A 16593-nucleotide genomic window follows, 5' to 3' on the forward strand; every position below is an offset into this window, starting at 1 on the left:
ACAATCATCTTCAAGAATCAAGGATACTGGATTGCAGTTCAACATTTCAGGTATTTCCTTCTAGCTATTCTAATACACTAAAGAATAAAAAGGGATATCTACATAATGCATAAGAATAACCTCCAGAATGACCTCTCAACTCCATTTGAAATCTCTCAGCCACTGAAACTTTATTTTGTTTCATTTCACTTCCCCCTTTTGGTCCAAGAAGGCTTTCTCAATCCCATGATGCCAGGGCCAGGCTCATCCCCAGGAGTCATGTCCCATGTTGCCAGGGAGATTTACACCCCAAGGAGTCATGTCCCTCATAGAGGGGAGGGCAGTGAGTTTACCTGCAAAGTTGGCTTAGAGAGACAGCCCAAATCTGAGCAACAAAAGAGCTTCTCTGGGGGTGAATCTTAGGCACAATTATAAGTAGGCTTACCTTCTCCTTTGAAGTAACAAGCTTCATAAGGGCAAGCCCCAAGATTGAGGGATTGGCCTACTACAATGCTAGTCCCCAATGCTTGTGAGACTATCAAGAATTCCCCAGCAGGTGGGTAAGTTTAATATATTCAATTTTTCCGCAGTCCCTCAAGGGGGCTTTGCAAAATGCTTTGTATTCTCTGCCCAAATTACTCTGAGATGTATTGGGGTTTCATGCTAACATGTACAAACCAACCAGATCTCACCCCCATTCAAGGTTCCAAGTAATTATGGTGTTTGGATAAACTGACCATACAAGTTACATTATATAGGATGTTACAGAAAATACAGATTTTCCACCAAATAAACATCTCTTCTTTTTGGTCTCACACAGGAGTCGAAGCTTTCAAATACAGTCAATATCATCTTTTTCCCTCTAGTCTGTTCTACCATAGTCCTAACCAAGTCCTTCTTGTTCATATTTCTAATTAAAGTCTGATCTCTTTTTCAGCTTCTTTAACATTTGCTGTATGGGGTAATGCCGACATTCATAGCTGCCAAACTCTGGCTCTAAGTCTCAGGTTTCACACAGATACCGAAAGTTCCAGGTTACACACAAAGAGCTCAACATCTCAGAATCTAGAAATAACCATTACAACTCGTGAATAGATGTGACTGCTGTAAGAGCTTACAATCTAGGAACCTTTACCGTAAGCCTTCCCCTGATAACCTATGCTCTCAGATTCAATTCTCAGGGTTTGCAAATTATAGCTAGTCCATATTAGTGAGGCATTATAATATCTGTCTTTTCAATTCTGGCTGAAATAACTCAATATACTGTCCTCAAGATCCATTCACCTAGTTGCATACCTCACAACTTCATTTCTTCTTGCCGCTGCTTATTGTTCCATTGTATGTATACACCACATTTCACCATTCTGTTTATCAGTCAATGTACCCATAGGTCACCTCCATCCATTGCAAATCATCAATAAACACCAGTGTGCAGATGTCCATTCATGTTCCCTGCTCTCAGGTCTTCCAAATATATACCCAACAACATATGCAGGAAAATATGCCAACCCCATACTTAGCTTCCTGTGGAACCACCATACTGCCCTACAGATGGGCTTCCCCATTCTGCTTCCCTACCAACATTGAATAGGTATGTCCTTCTCTCCACATTTTCCCCAGCACCTATAACCCTCTGTTATTTTTTAAACAGTTTTGTTCACACACCATACAATCCATTCTAAGTAATAACCAATGATTCCCCATATAATCACGTAACATGCATTCACCACCACAATCTATATGAGGACATTTCCATTTCTTCTGCAAAGAGGAAAAAAATGGAGAATAGAAATATGAAAGATAAAAGAAAAATAAAAATAAAATAAAAATGCAATGAAAAGGTCAGACAACAACAAACAAAGAATCCCATATCACTCCCTTATATCCCCCTCATATAGACATTTAACTTTGGTATATTGCCTTTGTTACAATTAATGGAAGCATCTTACAATGTTACCATTGACTACAGACTCTAGTTTGAATTGATTGTATTTTTCCCCTATACCATCGAATTTTCAACACCTTGCAATGTTGACATTCACTTGTTCTCCCTCTTTTAAAAACATTCCTATATTTGAACATTTAATCACCATCATTGACCACTCCAGATTTTGATAAGTTATACAATCCCAGTCTTTATCTTCTATCTTTCCTTCTGGTGTCACCCATGCCCCTAGCCTTTTACTTTCAACTGCATGCACACTCATCTTTGTTCAGAGTACTTACAATATTGTGCAAACCATCACACAGTATTATGCTATCCATTTCTGGATCTACACCTTCAATCCTGTTGAATTTATGCACTCCTTCAGCATCAAATGCCCATTTGCTAACTTCTTCCTATCACGTCACAACCTGTGTTCTCAACTTTAACTCTCAAATTTCGCCCATCAATGTTAGTTCATATTAGTGAGTCCATAGAGTATCCATCCTTTTGTTTCTGGCTAATTTCATTCAGTGTCATGTCTACTGTCTACACTTTGTCTTTTGGATTTTGTATGTCATATCTTATTTTTATAGCCTCTGCCTCTGCCTCTGCCTCTGCCTCTCCCCCTCCCCCTCCCCTCCCCCTCCCCTCCCCCTCTCCCTCCCTCCCTCCTCTTACTGATAGTTTTCATTTCTACTCTCTTCTCCAAACCTCTCTCTCTCCTGTCTTTTCCTATCTGCCCATAGTGGTTCCTTTAGTATTTCTTGTGGAGCAGGTCTCTTGTTCACATACTATCTCAGTGTCTGTTTGAAAATGCTTTGAACTCTCCCTCATGTTTGAAGGACAGTTTTTCCAGATATATGATTCTTGGTTGGCAGTTTTTCTCTTTCGGTATTTAAACATATCATGCCACTGCCTTCTCACCTCCATGGTTTCTACTGAGAAATCTGCACATAGTCTTATCGATCTTCCTTTGTATGTGACAGATTGCTTTTCTCTTGCTGCTTTCAGAACTCTCTCATTGTCTTGGACATTTGATAATCTGATTATTATGTGTCTTGGAGTAGGTCTATTCAGATCTATTCTTTTTGGGGTATGCTGTGCTTCTTGGATCTGCAATTTTATGTCTTTAATAAGAGATGGGAAATTTTCAGTGATTATTTCTTCCATTATTCTTTCTGCCCCTTTTCCCTTCTCTTCTGGGACACCCATGACACATATATTCATGCACTTCATGTTGTCATTCAATTCCCTGAGACCCTGCTCATATTTTTCCATTCCTTTCCTTATCTCTTCTTTTTTTTGTGTGTAGGATTTCAGTTGGTCTGTCTCTAGTTCACCAATCCTTTGTTCTGCCTCTTCAAATCTGCCATTGCATGTCTCTGTGCCAGTTTGAATGTACTATGTCCCCCAGAAAAAGCCATGTTCTTTGATGCGATCTTGTGGGGCAGACATAATAGTGGGGATTAAGTTGGAACGTTTGGATTAGGTTGTTTGCATGGAGATGCGCCCCACCCAACTGTAGATGATAACTGATGGGATATTTCCATGGAGGCGTGGCCCCACCCATTCAGGGTGGGCCTTCATCAGTGGAGCCATATAAAACGTGCTGACTCAAAGAGACTGAACTCAGTGCAGCTGTGAGTGACGTTCTGAAGAGGAGCAAGCTTGCTAGAGAGGAACGTCCTGGGAGAAAGCCATTTTGAAACCAGAACTTTGGAGCAGACGCCAGCCATGTGCCTTTCCAGCTAACAGAGGTTTTCCGGACGCCATCAGCCATCCTCCAGTGAAGGTACCCGATTACTGATGTGTTACCTTGGACACTTTATGGCCTTAAGACTGTAACTGTGTAGCCAAATAAACCCCCTTTTTATAAAAGCCAATCCATCTCTGGTGTTTTGCATTCTGCAGCATTAGCAAACTAGAACAGTCTCCATTGTGTTTCTCACCTCTTCTATTGTGCCTTTCATTCCCATAAGTTCTGCCAATTGTTTTTTCAAACTTTCGAGTTCTTCCTTATGTTCACCCAATATCTTCTTTATATCCTTCATCTCTTCTGCCATATCTTCCCTCAACTCATTGATTTGATTTTTTAATTAATTTAGCATATTTGTTTGAAGATCTTTAATTAGTTGTTTCAACTTCTGTATCTCATTTGAAGTGTAAGTTTTTTCCTTTGATTGGGCCATATCTTCATTTTTCCTGATGTGATTCGTAATTTTTTGTTGTCTAGGCATCTGTCCTTCAAACATGAGATTTTCTCAGACCAGATGGGCCCAGGTCTCAGGAAGAAGGTGTAATCAGTACCAGGTTTCCCTGAGGATTTCCAGCAGGTTGTCAGATTTTCCTGTGAGGCCTCTAGATGCTGTGCTTTTCCTATCCTGCCCAGCAGGTGGCGCTTGTCAGCCTGCAGCTCCCCACTGGTATAAAGAGGTGTGTTGCCTTTAATTCTCAGCAGATGCTGTCTATGCCAGGAGCTGAAAGTGTCAGAAGCCAAGCTTAAACTGTTTCTGGATTTTTTTCCCCAGGCCCTAGTGTCTGAGTTCTCTGCAGGAGGGGAGCCACTTGAACTGGGCCCTATCTCCCCCTTTTCTTAAGGAAGCTAAGCCCTGCATGGATTTATCTCCTACACTTGATTTCTTCCTTTCTTCCTTTCTGACTATCTTAACTCCACCCTTGCCTGGATCAACACTGACAATTGAAAATGCCTGAGGCTTTCTCTAATGAGCTACTTAGACTGAGAGAAAAAAAAGGAAAAAAGGAAGAAATCCCCTTTTCAGAGCCAGTCCCTAGCCCCCTAGCTTCCAGTCAAGAACTGGAGGTGCTCAGTTCTATGTGCCCCTTTTCTTGGGACACAGCCCTTTTCTAGTATTCTAAGCTCAGCTGATTCTGGAAGTCTCTGTTTTTATTTATTTATGTACTTTTTCCTGTCAGCCCCACCCCCTCTCTGCAGGGAGGAACCTCCGGGTCCCTTTCCCGTTTGCTATGAGTTTATCTGTGCTTGTAGATTGTATTCAGTAGTCCAAATTCGTTAATTAAAACTGCAATTGAAGCTTGGTTGAGCTACCTTCCCTTCCTCCCAGGAGACTGCTTTTTCTCACAAGGAAGTCTTCCAACTTAGCCTGCCATGCCGGTGGGGAAGGGGAGCCAGCTCCCCTGTTTGCGGAGCTTTACTTACAGTTCTTATGTTGCAATCTCAGCCATTCCACCCATTCCAGACTGGTGCATGTTTGTCTGTTCAAAGATGTCCCTCAGCAGTTGTTATAGACTATTCACTAGTTGTTCTTGGCTATATGCTAGTTTTTCCAGAGGACTACCTAAATTCCACACCTCCTTATGCTGCCATCTTGCCTTACCCCCTATTGGTAATTTCTTTTATGTGTGAAAAAATAAATACAATGAAATCCATCTGTACAGCTGTGCCATCTCAAGTATTTTTCTGTATTGTTGTTAATATTTTAGGAACTATGATTTGGCAATAATGTAAGTAAATCTGAACCACTGACCATGTTACAAGAGAATTCTACTGTAGGACATTAAAACTGGTCTTGTACTGTTTTACCTTTGGAGCCTTTGGCTCGCTGACACGTAAAGCCTCCCTAAAGTAGGCATCCACTGCATAGTTTGCTTTGCGTTCTCGTTTAGGAGGTTCAATCCATTCCACCATACCAACCTATACACAACGAACAAGAACAACAGGCTTGATTATTCCAAACGGTTTTATAAAAGTAAAGCACATCAAGGTTGCAGAAATGTGAGAAAGCAAAAGCCATTAAAACAATAAAAACTTGCTTTATAAGTCACAATTATGCCTCCAAAGTTCTGAAACCTTATATTGTATATAAAGTTTAGGTGGAAAGATTGTTTTTTTATTTTTTTTGAAAATAGATCTAAAAAATTAGTTCTTCCATAGTAATTAAGAAGAATGTACACAATCTGGCTAGTACTTTATCATCAAATTAAATGGATAAATGTTAGCTAATATACAAGGAAGTGTTAACATTGATTCTGGCAACCATAGTAAATACATGACTCAGAAAATAGGTGAAAGGGGTAAATGAGAAATATCAACATGATAGGTATATGCTACGCATATCTTCAAATCAAGAGAAATTTTTAAATGAGATCTTTGGTAAGGTAGCTGTGTCATAGTGGGAAAAGTCAGTGGAATCAGAAGACCTGGATTTGAATCTTTGTTCTGCCAATTTACTGGTTATATATCTTTGGGGAAATTATTTTCTCCATCTGTAAAATGGGCATAATACTACCAGTCTTGAGGATTAAACATTAGGTAAACTGCCAAGAATTAAATGTAAGGTATTATTACATATCCACAGCAATATGACCAATGATTTGGTAGTACTACAAAATTTTACCCCAATGTTAGCCAGAAAATACAATTTAACAGTCAACAGACAAAACTGACAATACAAAGTTCTGGAATCTGTAGCAAAAGCTTTCTAGGTCAGATGTTTTTTCTTGACTTCACAGTGCCTAGCCTAGTGCCTTTACATAAAATGGGTTAATAATAAGTATCTGTAGGCTGGCTGGCTGACTAGATGAATTAGAAAAAAAAATCTAATTTTGTTCATTTTGTCCATTTATCTATATATAGAGAGAGATAGAGTTCCCAGAGCATTCTACCATTAATGGTCCAACTCTATTTGATTTTATCTAAGAGTTGAATTGAAACCTTGGCATCATATTTTAAGAGTGGATGATAAACTATGACTAAGATGGTTAAAGATCTACAGACTCTCACAGTATCTAAAGAAGTAAAGACTAAAGAGATACATAATGGTGGCATTCACATTTGTGAAAGTCTATCAAATAGAAAATAAAAGAACACAGTTCTTTGTTGATCCATAAAATTAGAACCAATGTGGGAAGTTACAAGAAAGTAAACTGCTAACAATATAACTTAACAAATATTTACTGAATATCTACTGTAGTATGTACAAGTCAGTGTCAGGAATACAAAGAAGAATAAAATAATCCCTCCCCTCAAGGAGTTTATAAAGTAAATAAGAATTTTTCTGAGAATCAGAGAATATCAAACCATGAAACGAACCATCCATCTAGAGAAGAATAAGTTCCCCAACATGACAGTATTTAAAAAGAGACTAGATAACTTTACTAAATGCTATAGGTGGGATTTTTTAATTACAAGAAAAGTTAGAGTAATTGACCTTTAAGGTCTCTTCTAACTCTAACAGTATATGAGATATGGATAGTATAATGGGATGTTTAAGTAAAATGAGAAATACAACAGCGAAATGACTTTTACCTTTTCTTTCAGATGGATTAATGTGAGGTGATACTAATGGAAAAGTTGTTTTATAAATAACCAATATTTTATCTAGTGATAAATATTTATCTAGTAAACATAAATGAATAATAGCTTAAACCAACTTTCTAAAAGTAATGTATTTGGCCATTAAGGTCTAGTTATTCAAATTTTAAGGTCTAGTTATTTAAATTTAAAATAAGCATTAAAAGCCAATTCTTGAACTTTCAAAAACAGAATAAATCATGCCAATAGTTTGTTTGGGACAAGAATACATTAATACAAACTTATTTAATTTAATGTACTCAGAATTAATGTCAGCCATTATGATTTAATTTATCAGGTATATGGTTGTTAAGTAATGCTACTAGTTCAATAAATCAGATATGAAAATCTACCTCATTGTATAGTTACATTGCTGACTTACATATAAACAATATTCTTTCATGTTTTCAATTCTCTTCAAACGACAGTCTGAACCTGTTTTGAGAACCTATCTACAAAAGATTAAGAGAAAGAAATAAAATATAATCTCAGCTCAGAATATTCAAATAATTCTGATTTTGGACAGAATTAATACTGTCAAACATTCAAGTATAAAATACATGTTTCTGTAACTATAATTAAAATTCCTCTACATCTGTGCATCATGTTTCTAGAATTGGAAATACTTTGCATAGGAAAACCTGTTACATTAAAAATAGCCAAGTATTTTACAAAGCCTAATTTTACTCTAAGAATGTAGATAACCAGCTCCACTGATATTTAGATTCTTCATTGTTTAATAATTTTCCACTGTATAAAAGACTCATAGCACCAATAAGCCCCTAGGAATAATTGTAAAATTAATAAAATTCATATCACATAATGAGATCTAAAAAACTAATATTAGGAAGGCACCTTCCACTCTGTGCATGCAGGCTATCATCTCCATCTCATGAGGATAAAACATAAGCAGCTTTATACTTAACAAATACTTAACATAATTGAGTTAAGGTTACAGATAAAACAACCAGATATAAGTTAATAAACTAAAAACTATCAGACTTAATGACAGCAACAAAGAGTTATCAGCATACTAGTTACAGTGGAAACTAAAATGGCTCACCTCTCATTTTTCAGTGAAATCAATACTTCAGAATGAGTTTTTTTATTTTAACAAAATTCATTTAGGCCAGTTCAAAAAAATAACAGCTTTATGGAACAATTTGAGCAAAAAAACATTATAGAATTAGATTATACCTCAAAAAATAAAACAAACATCCATGAGTCCATACTGATATAAACAAATAAGTAAATAAATAAATGGGGAAGAAGGGACAGCAATGCCTTAGAGAAAAATTTTGATTAATAAATGTAGATGGAATGAGGGAAATACAAAATCACCATTAGGGAAACACCACAATGACAACTGCTACTGGCAAGCTCCACCAACGGATGCTAAAATCAGTGGATGAAAATTTGAGGAGTATCTCCCCCAAGAGATTTGTCAATTCCAAAGGGGAAAATGGTCACTTTACACCGGAGAAACCCAGCAGACACCACCTCAACTAAGTGATCAAGGTCAACAACACCAGCAATAAGACATATTAGTATCATATCCCCTGATATGATGCACTGAGAAAGATAGAGCTCCCCTCCTGTAGTCTTCTTTTAAAAAAAAGGCACAATCTCAACCAACCCAAGAGAAAACATCAAACAAACCCAAATTGAGAGACAAACTACAAAATAACTGACCAGTTATCTTCAAAGTCACAAAAGACAAGAAAAGATTGAGGAACTGTCACAGATTGGAGAAGACTAAGGAGACACAACAATATGCAATGTGGGATCCTGGATTGGATCCTCTGGAACAGAAAAAAGACATTAAGGGGAAACTAGTGAAATTTGAATAAGTTCTATAGTTTGTTAGTACTGTACCAATACTACTTTCCTGAATTATATCATTGTACTATGATTCTATCAGTTGTTAACATTAAGGGAAGCAGAGAAAAGGGTATACGTGAACTCTATATATATGCAATTTCTCTATGCCTTAAGTCATTTCAAAACAATTTTAAATTATAACTTTAATTCCAGTTTAAATAAAGTAAGTAAAACTCCCATTTCTTCAATGGACCCTTGCTGTCCATGGAATATATTATGAGGCATTCTTTTATACATGAGGCCATCTGTAACAAAGTCTGACATTTAAGTAACTATATGTTAATAATAACACTATTACTGATATAGTTAATACTAAGTGCCAGGCATTGGTCTAATTATTTTATGAGTATTAAGTCATTTAATCCTCAGAATACCTCTATGACATACCTACTATAATCTCCATTTGATAGGTGAGAAAACTAAGTACCCAAGGTCACTTTCTGATACAGTTGGGATTTCAGCTCCAGAGTCCAGGAACTCAACCACAATACCATACTGCTTCTCAATAACAAGAGTAGTAGCAGCAGCAGCAAAAATGATGATGATGACTGATGGTGATAGTAATAATAATAAACCAATAAAATATATGCTAAAGATAGGCCTTGCATGAGATCTTCTGGCCTACATCAAATTTCACTCTATAGAAGAGTACCATAAAAGCTAAGTGCCAACGTTATTTTATAATTGTTATGGAAAGAAATGCTAATTTGAGGGTCTAGAGGTTGAGAATAAAAAGTTACCTTCTGTTTTTCTCTATAATCTTCTCCTTCAAACTTGTACAAACTTTGTTCAGTGTCCATTCTAAAATTTCTTAGAGAAGACTCCCCCATTTTCTGCAAGCATTCATTCATCTCTGCAGTCTAAAATTGAATGCACTGAAATTAGAAAACTACTACTGAATTGCTTGTAAAAATCTAGGAATTCTCTTTCTTTTGAAAAGTCAGGTTTTGACATGAAATATCAAGTCTATTGATTTACAAGATAAGAATGCAATGCTAACATCAAACTTGAATATAAATTTAACTTGCCCCAAGTATTTTAAATACAGAAATCCTTCTTCCCAAGTATTCTCACTTAGGCTTTCTTTAAAATCTTTTATCACTGAGGATGTAGCTACATTATAATTTGTACTGCCTAATTTTTAATGGGATAAATATCCAATGCTAAAATAAAGGCAAGAAGATGGCAGACTGGTGAGCTGTAAGTTTTAGTTACTCCTCCAGGAAAGTAGGTAAAAAGCCAGGAACTGCGTGGACTGGACACCACAAAGCAATCTGTCTTTGGGCATACTTCATACAACACTCATGAAAATGTCGAACTGCTGAGATCAGCGAAATCTGTAAGTTTTTGCGGCCAGGGGACCCGCGCCCCTCCCTGCCAGGCTCAGTCCCGTGGGAGGAGGCGCTGCCAGCTCCGGGAAGGAGAAGGGAGAACTGCAGTGGTAGCCCTTCTCGGAAACTCATTCTACTGATCCATACTCCAACCATAGATAGACTGAGACCAGACACCAGAGAATCTGAGAGCTGCCAGCCCAACAGAGAGGAGACAGGCATAGAAAAAAAAAAATAACACGAAAAACTCCAAAATAAAAGCAGAGGATTTTTGGAGTTCTGGTGAACACAGAAAGGGGAAGGGCGGAGCTCAGGCCTTGAGGCGCACATGCAAATCCCGAAGAAAAGCTGATCTCTCTGCCCTGTGGACCTTTCCTTAATGGCACTGGTTGCTTTGTCTCTTAGCATTTCAATAACCCATTAGATCTCTGAGGAGGGCCGTTTTTTTTTTTTTTTTCAATCCTTTTTTCTTTTTCTAAAACAATTACTCTAAGAAGCCCAATACAGAAAGCTTCAAAGAATTGCAATTTGGGCACCTCAAGTCAAGAGCAGAACTAAGAGAGCTCTGAGACAAAAGGCAATAATCCAGTGGCTGAGAAAATTCACTAAACACCACAACTTCCCAAGAAAAGGGGGGTGTCCGCTCACAGCCACCATCCTGGTGGACAGGAAACACTCCTGCCCATCGCCAGCCCCATAGCCCAGAGCTGCCCCAGACAACCCAGTGTGACGGAAGTGCTTCAAATAACAGGCACACACCACAAAACTGGGCGTGGACATTAGCCTTCCCTGCAACCTCAGCTGATTGTCCCAGAGCTGGGAAGGTGGAGCAGTGTGAATTAACAAAGCCCCATTCAGCCATCATTTGAGCAGACTGGGAGCCTCCCTACACAGCCCAGCAGCCCAGAACTGCCCTGGGGGGACGGCATTCACCTGTGACATAGCACAGTCATCCCTCAACAGAGGACCCGGGGTGCACAGCCTGGAAGAGGGGCCCACTTGCAAGTCTCAGGAGCCATACGCCAATACCAAAAAGACTTGTGGGTCAGTGGCAGAGACAAACTGTGGCAGGACTGAACTAAAGGATTAGACTATTGCAGCAGCTTTAAAACTCTAGGATCATCAGGGAGATTTGATTGTTAGGGCCACCCCCCCTCCCCGACTGCCCAGAAACACGCCCCACATACAGGGCAGGCAACACCAACTACACACGCAACCTTGGTACACCAACTGGGCCCCACAAAACTCACTCCCCCACTCACCAAAAAGGCTAAGCAGGGGAGAACTGGCTTGTGGAGAACAGGTGGCTCGTGGACGCCACCTGCTGGTTAGTTAGAGAAAGTGTACTCCACGAAGCTGTAGATCTGATAAATTAGAGATAAGGACTTCAATAGGTCTACAAACCCTAAAAGAACCCTATCAAGTTCAGCAAATGCCACGAGGCCAAAAACAACAAAAAATTATAAAGCATATGGAAAAACCAGACGATATGGATAACCCAAGCCCAAGCACCCAAATCAAAAGACCAGAAGAGACACAGCACCTAGAGCAGCTACTCAAAGAACTAAAGATGAACAATGAGACCATAATACGGGATATGAAGGAAATCAAGAAGACTCTAGAAGAGCATAAAGAAGACATTGCAAGACTAAATAAAAAAATGGATGATCTTATGGAAATTAAAGAAACTGTTGACCAAATTAAAAAGATTCTGGACACTCATAGTACAAGACTAGAGGAAGTTGAACAACGAATCAGTGACCTGGAAGATGACAGAATGGAAAATGAAAGCATAAAAGAAAGAATGGGGAAAAAAATTGAAAAAATCGAAATGGACCTCAGGGATATGATAGATAATATGAAACGTCCAAATATAAGACTCATTGGTGTCCCAGAAGGGGAAGAAAAGGGTAAAGGTCTAGGAAGAGTATTCAAAGAAATTGTTGGGGAAAACTTCCCAAATCTTCTAAAGAACATAAATACACAAATCATAAATGCTCAGCGAACTACAAATAGAATAAATCCAAATAAACCCACTCCGAGACATATACTGATCACACTGTCAAACACAGAAGAGAAGGAGCAAGTTCTGAAAGCAGCAAGAGAAAAGCAATTCACCACATACAAAGGAAACAGCATAAGACTAAGTAGTGACTACTCAGCAGCCACCATGGAGGCAAGAAGGCAGTGGCACGATATATTTAAAATTCTGAGTGAGAAAAATTTCCAGCCAAGAATACTTTATCCAGCAAAGCTCTCCTTCAAATTTGAGGGAGAGCTTAAATTTTTCACAGACAAAGAAATGCTGAGAGAATTTGCTAACAAGAGACCTGCCCTACTGGAGATACTAAAGGGAGCCCTACAGACAGAGAAACAAAGACAGGACAGAGAGACTTGGAGAAAGGTTCAGTACTAAAGAGATTCGGTATGGGTACAATAAAGGATATTAATAGAGAGAGGGAAAAATATGGCAAACATAAACCAAAGGATAAGATGGCCGATTCAAGAAATGCCATCACGGTTATAACGTTGAATGTAAATGGATTAAACTCCCCAATTAAAAGATATAGATTCGCAGAATGGATCAAAAAAAATGAACCATCAATATGTTGCATACAAGAGACTCATCTTAGACACAGGGACACAAAGAAACTGAAAGTGAAAGGATGGAAAAAAATATTTCATGCAAGCTACAGCCAAAAGAAAGCAGGTGTAGCAATATTAATCTCAGATAAAATAGACTTCAAATGCAGGGATGTTTTGAGAGACAAAGAAGGCCACTACATACTAATAAAAGGGGCAATTCAGCAAGAAGAAATAACAATCGTAAATGTCTATGCACCCAATCAAGGTGCCACAAAATACATGAGAGAAACACTGGCAAAACTAAAGGAAGCAATTGATGTTTCCACAATAATTGTGGGAGACTTCAACACATCACTCTCTCCTATAAATACATCAACCAGACAGAAGACCAATAAGGAAATTGAAAACCGAAACAATCTGATAAATGAATTAGATTTAACAGACATATACAGGACATTACATCCCAAATCACCAGGATACACATACTTTTCTAGTGCTCATGGAACTTTCTCCAGAATAGATCATATGCTGGGACATAAAACAAGCCTCAATAAATTTAAAAAGATTGAAATTATTCAAAGCACATTCTCTGACCACAATGGAATACAATTAGAAGTCAATAACCATCAGAGACTTAGAAAATTCACAAATACCTGGAGGTTAAACAACACACTCCTAAACAATCAGTGGGTTAAAGAAGAAATAGCAAGAGAAATTGCTAAATATATAGAGACGAATGAAAATGAGAACACAACATACCAAAACCTATGGGATGCAGCAAAAGCAGTGCTAAGGGGGAAATTTACAGCACTAAACGCATATATTAAAAAGGAAGAAAGAGCCAAAATCAAAGAACTAATGGATCAACTGAAGAAGCTAGAAAATGAACAGCAAACCAATCCTAAACCAAGTACAAGAAAAGAAATAACAAGGATTAAAGCAGAAATAAATGACATAGAGAACAAAAAAACAATAGAGAGGATAAATATCACCAAAAGTTGGTTCTTTGAGAAGATCAACAAGATTGACAAGCCCCTAGCTAGACTGACAAAATCAAAAAGAGAGAAGACCCATATAAACAAAATAATGAATGAAAAAGGTGACATAACTGCAGATCCTGAAGAAATTAAAAAAATTATAAGAGGATATTATGAACAACTGTATGGCAACAAACTGGATAATGTAGAGGAAATGGACAATTTCCTGGAAACATATGAACAACCTAGACTGACCAGAGAAGAAATAGAAGACCTCAACCAACCCATCACAAGCAAAGAGATCCAATCAGTCATCAAAAATCTTCCCACAAATAAATGCCCAGGGCCAGATGGCTTCACAGGGGAATTCTACCAAACTTTCCAGAAAGAACTGACACCAATCTTACTCAAACTCTTTCAAAACATTGAAAAAAATGGAACACTACCTAACTCATTTTATGAAGCTAACATCAATCTAATACCAAAACCAGGCAAAGATGCTACAAAAAAGGAAAACTACCAGCCAATCTCCCTAATGAATATAGATGCAAAAATCCTCAACAAAATACTTGCAAATCGAATCCAAAGACACATTAAAAAAATCATACACCATGACCAAGTGGGGTTCATTCCAGGCATGCAAGGATGGTTCAACATAAGAAAAACAATCAATGTATTACAACACATTAAAAACTCGAAAGGGAAAAATCAATTGATCATCTCAATAGATGCTGAAAAAGCATTTGACAAAATCCAACATCCCTTTTTGATAAAAACACTTCAAAAGGTAGGAATTGAAGGAAACTTCCTCAACATGATAAAGAGCATATATGAAAAACCCACAGCCAGCATAGTACTCAATGGTGAGAGACTGAAAGCCTTCCCTCTAAGATCAGGAACAAGACAAGGATGCCCGCTGTCACCACTGTTATTCAACATTGTGCTGGAAGTGCTAGCCAGGGCAATCCGGCAAGACAAAGAAATAAAAGGCATCCAAATTGGAAAAGAAGAAGTAAACCTGTCGATGTTTGCAGATGATATGATCTTATATCTAGAAAACCCTGAGAAATCAACGATACACCTACTAGAGCTAATAAACAAATTTAGCAAAGTAGCAGGATACAAGATTAATGCACATAAGTCAGTAATGTTTCTATATGCTAGAAATGAACAAACTGAAGAGACACTCAAGAAAAAGATACCATTTTCAATAGCAACTAAAAAAATCAAGTACCTAGGAATAAACTTGACCAAAGATGTAAAAGACCTATACAAAGAAAACTACATAACTCTACTAAAAGAAATAGAAGGGGACCTTAAAAGATGGAAAAATATTCCATGTTCATGGATAGGAAGGCTAAATGTCATTAAGATGTCAATTCTACCCAAACTCATCTACAGATTCAATGCAATCCCAATCAAAATTCCAACAACCTACTTTGCAGACTTGGAAAAGCTAGTTATCAAATTTATTTGGAAAGGGAAGATGCCTCGAATTGCTAAAGACACTCTAAAAAAGAAAAACGAAGTGGGAGGACTTACACTCCCTGACTTTGAAGCTTATTATAAAGCCACAGTTGCCAAAACAGCATGGCACTGGCACAAAGATAGACATATAGATCAATGGAATCGAATTGAGAATTCAGAGATAGACCCTCAGATCTATGGTCGACTGATCTTTGATAAGGCCCCCAAAGCCACTGAACTGAGTCATAATGGTCTTTTCAACAAATGGGGCTGGGAGAGTTGGATATCCATATCCAAAAGAATGAAAGAGGACCCCTACCTCACCCCCTACACAAAAATTAACTCAAAATGGACCAAAGATCTCAATATAAAAGAAAGTACCATAAAACTCCTAGAAGATAATGTAGGAAAACATCTTCAAGACCTTGTATTAGGCGGCCACTTCCTAGACTTTACACCCAAAGCACAAGCAACAAAAGAGAAAATAGATAAATGGGAACTCCTCAAGCTTAGAAGTTTCTGCACCTCAAAGGAATTTCTCAAAAAGGTAAAGAGGCAGCCAACTCAATGGGAAAAAATTTTTGGAAACCATGTATCTGACAAAAGACTGATATCTTGCATATACAAAGAAATCCTACAACTCAATGACAATAGAACAGACAGCCCCATTATAAAATGGGCAAAAGATATGAAAAGACAGTTCTCTGAAGAGGAAATACAAATGGCCAAGAAACACATGAAAAAATGTTCAGCTTCACTAGCTATTAGAGAGATGCAAATTAAGACCACAATGAGATACCATCTAACACTGGTTAGAATGGCTGCCATTAAACAAACAGGAAACTACAAATGCTGGAGGGGATGTGGAGAAATTGGAACTCTTATTCATTGTTGGTGGGACTGTATAATGGTTCAGCCACTCTGGAAGTCAGTCTGGCAGTTCCTTAGAAAACTAGATATAGAGCTACCATTCGATCCAGCGATTGCACTTCTCGGTATATACCCGGAAGATCGGAAAGCAGTGACACGAACAGATATCTGCACGCCAATGTTCATAGCAGCATTATTCACAATTGCCAAGAGATGGAAACAACCCAAATGTCCTTCAACAGA

General features: G+C 38.0%; 1 protein-coding gene across 6 annotated transcripts in view; it reads right to left on the reverse strand.

Annotated features, from left to right (window-relative positions):
• SMARCA1 (SWI/SNF related, matrix associated, actin dependent regulator of chromatin, subfamily a, member 1) overlaps nt 1-16593 on the reverse strand; it is a 166116-nt gene that overhangs the window by 80479 nt on the left and 69044 nt on the right. For 5 of the 6 annotated variants that reach the window (XM_037821585.1, XM_037821583.1, XM_037821582.1 and 2 more), the window contains 2 exons: nt 9860-9979; nt 5469-5579 (listed from right to left, as the gene is read on the reverse strand). In XM_037821585.1, coding sequence (XP_037677513.1) covers nt 5469-5579; nt 9860-9979 — 231 coding nt within the window. The remainder of the gene's footprint in view (nt 1-5468; nt 5580-9859; nt 9980-16593) is intronic. The other variant, XM_037821586.1, reaches the window with a different exon arrangement.

This window comes from Choloepus didactylus, chromosome X (genome assembly GCF_015220235.1).
Source record: "Choloepus didactylus isolate mChoDid1 chromosome X, mChoDid1.pri, whole genome shotgun sequence".
Classification (NCBI taxonomy): domain Eukaryota; kingdom Metazoa; phylum Chordata; class Mammalia; order Pilosa; family Megalonychidae; genus Choloepus; species Choloepus didactylus.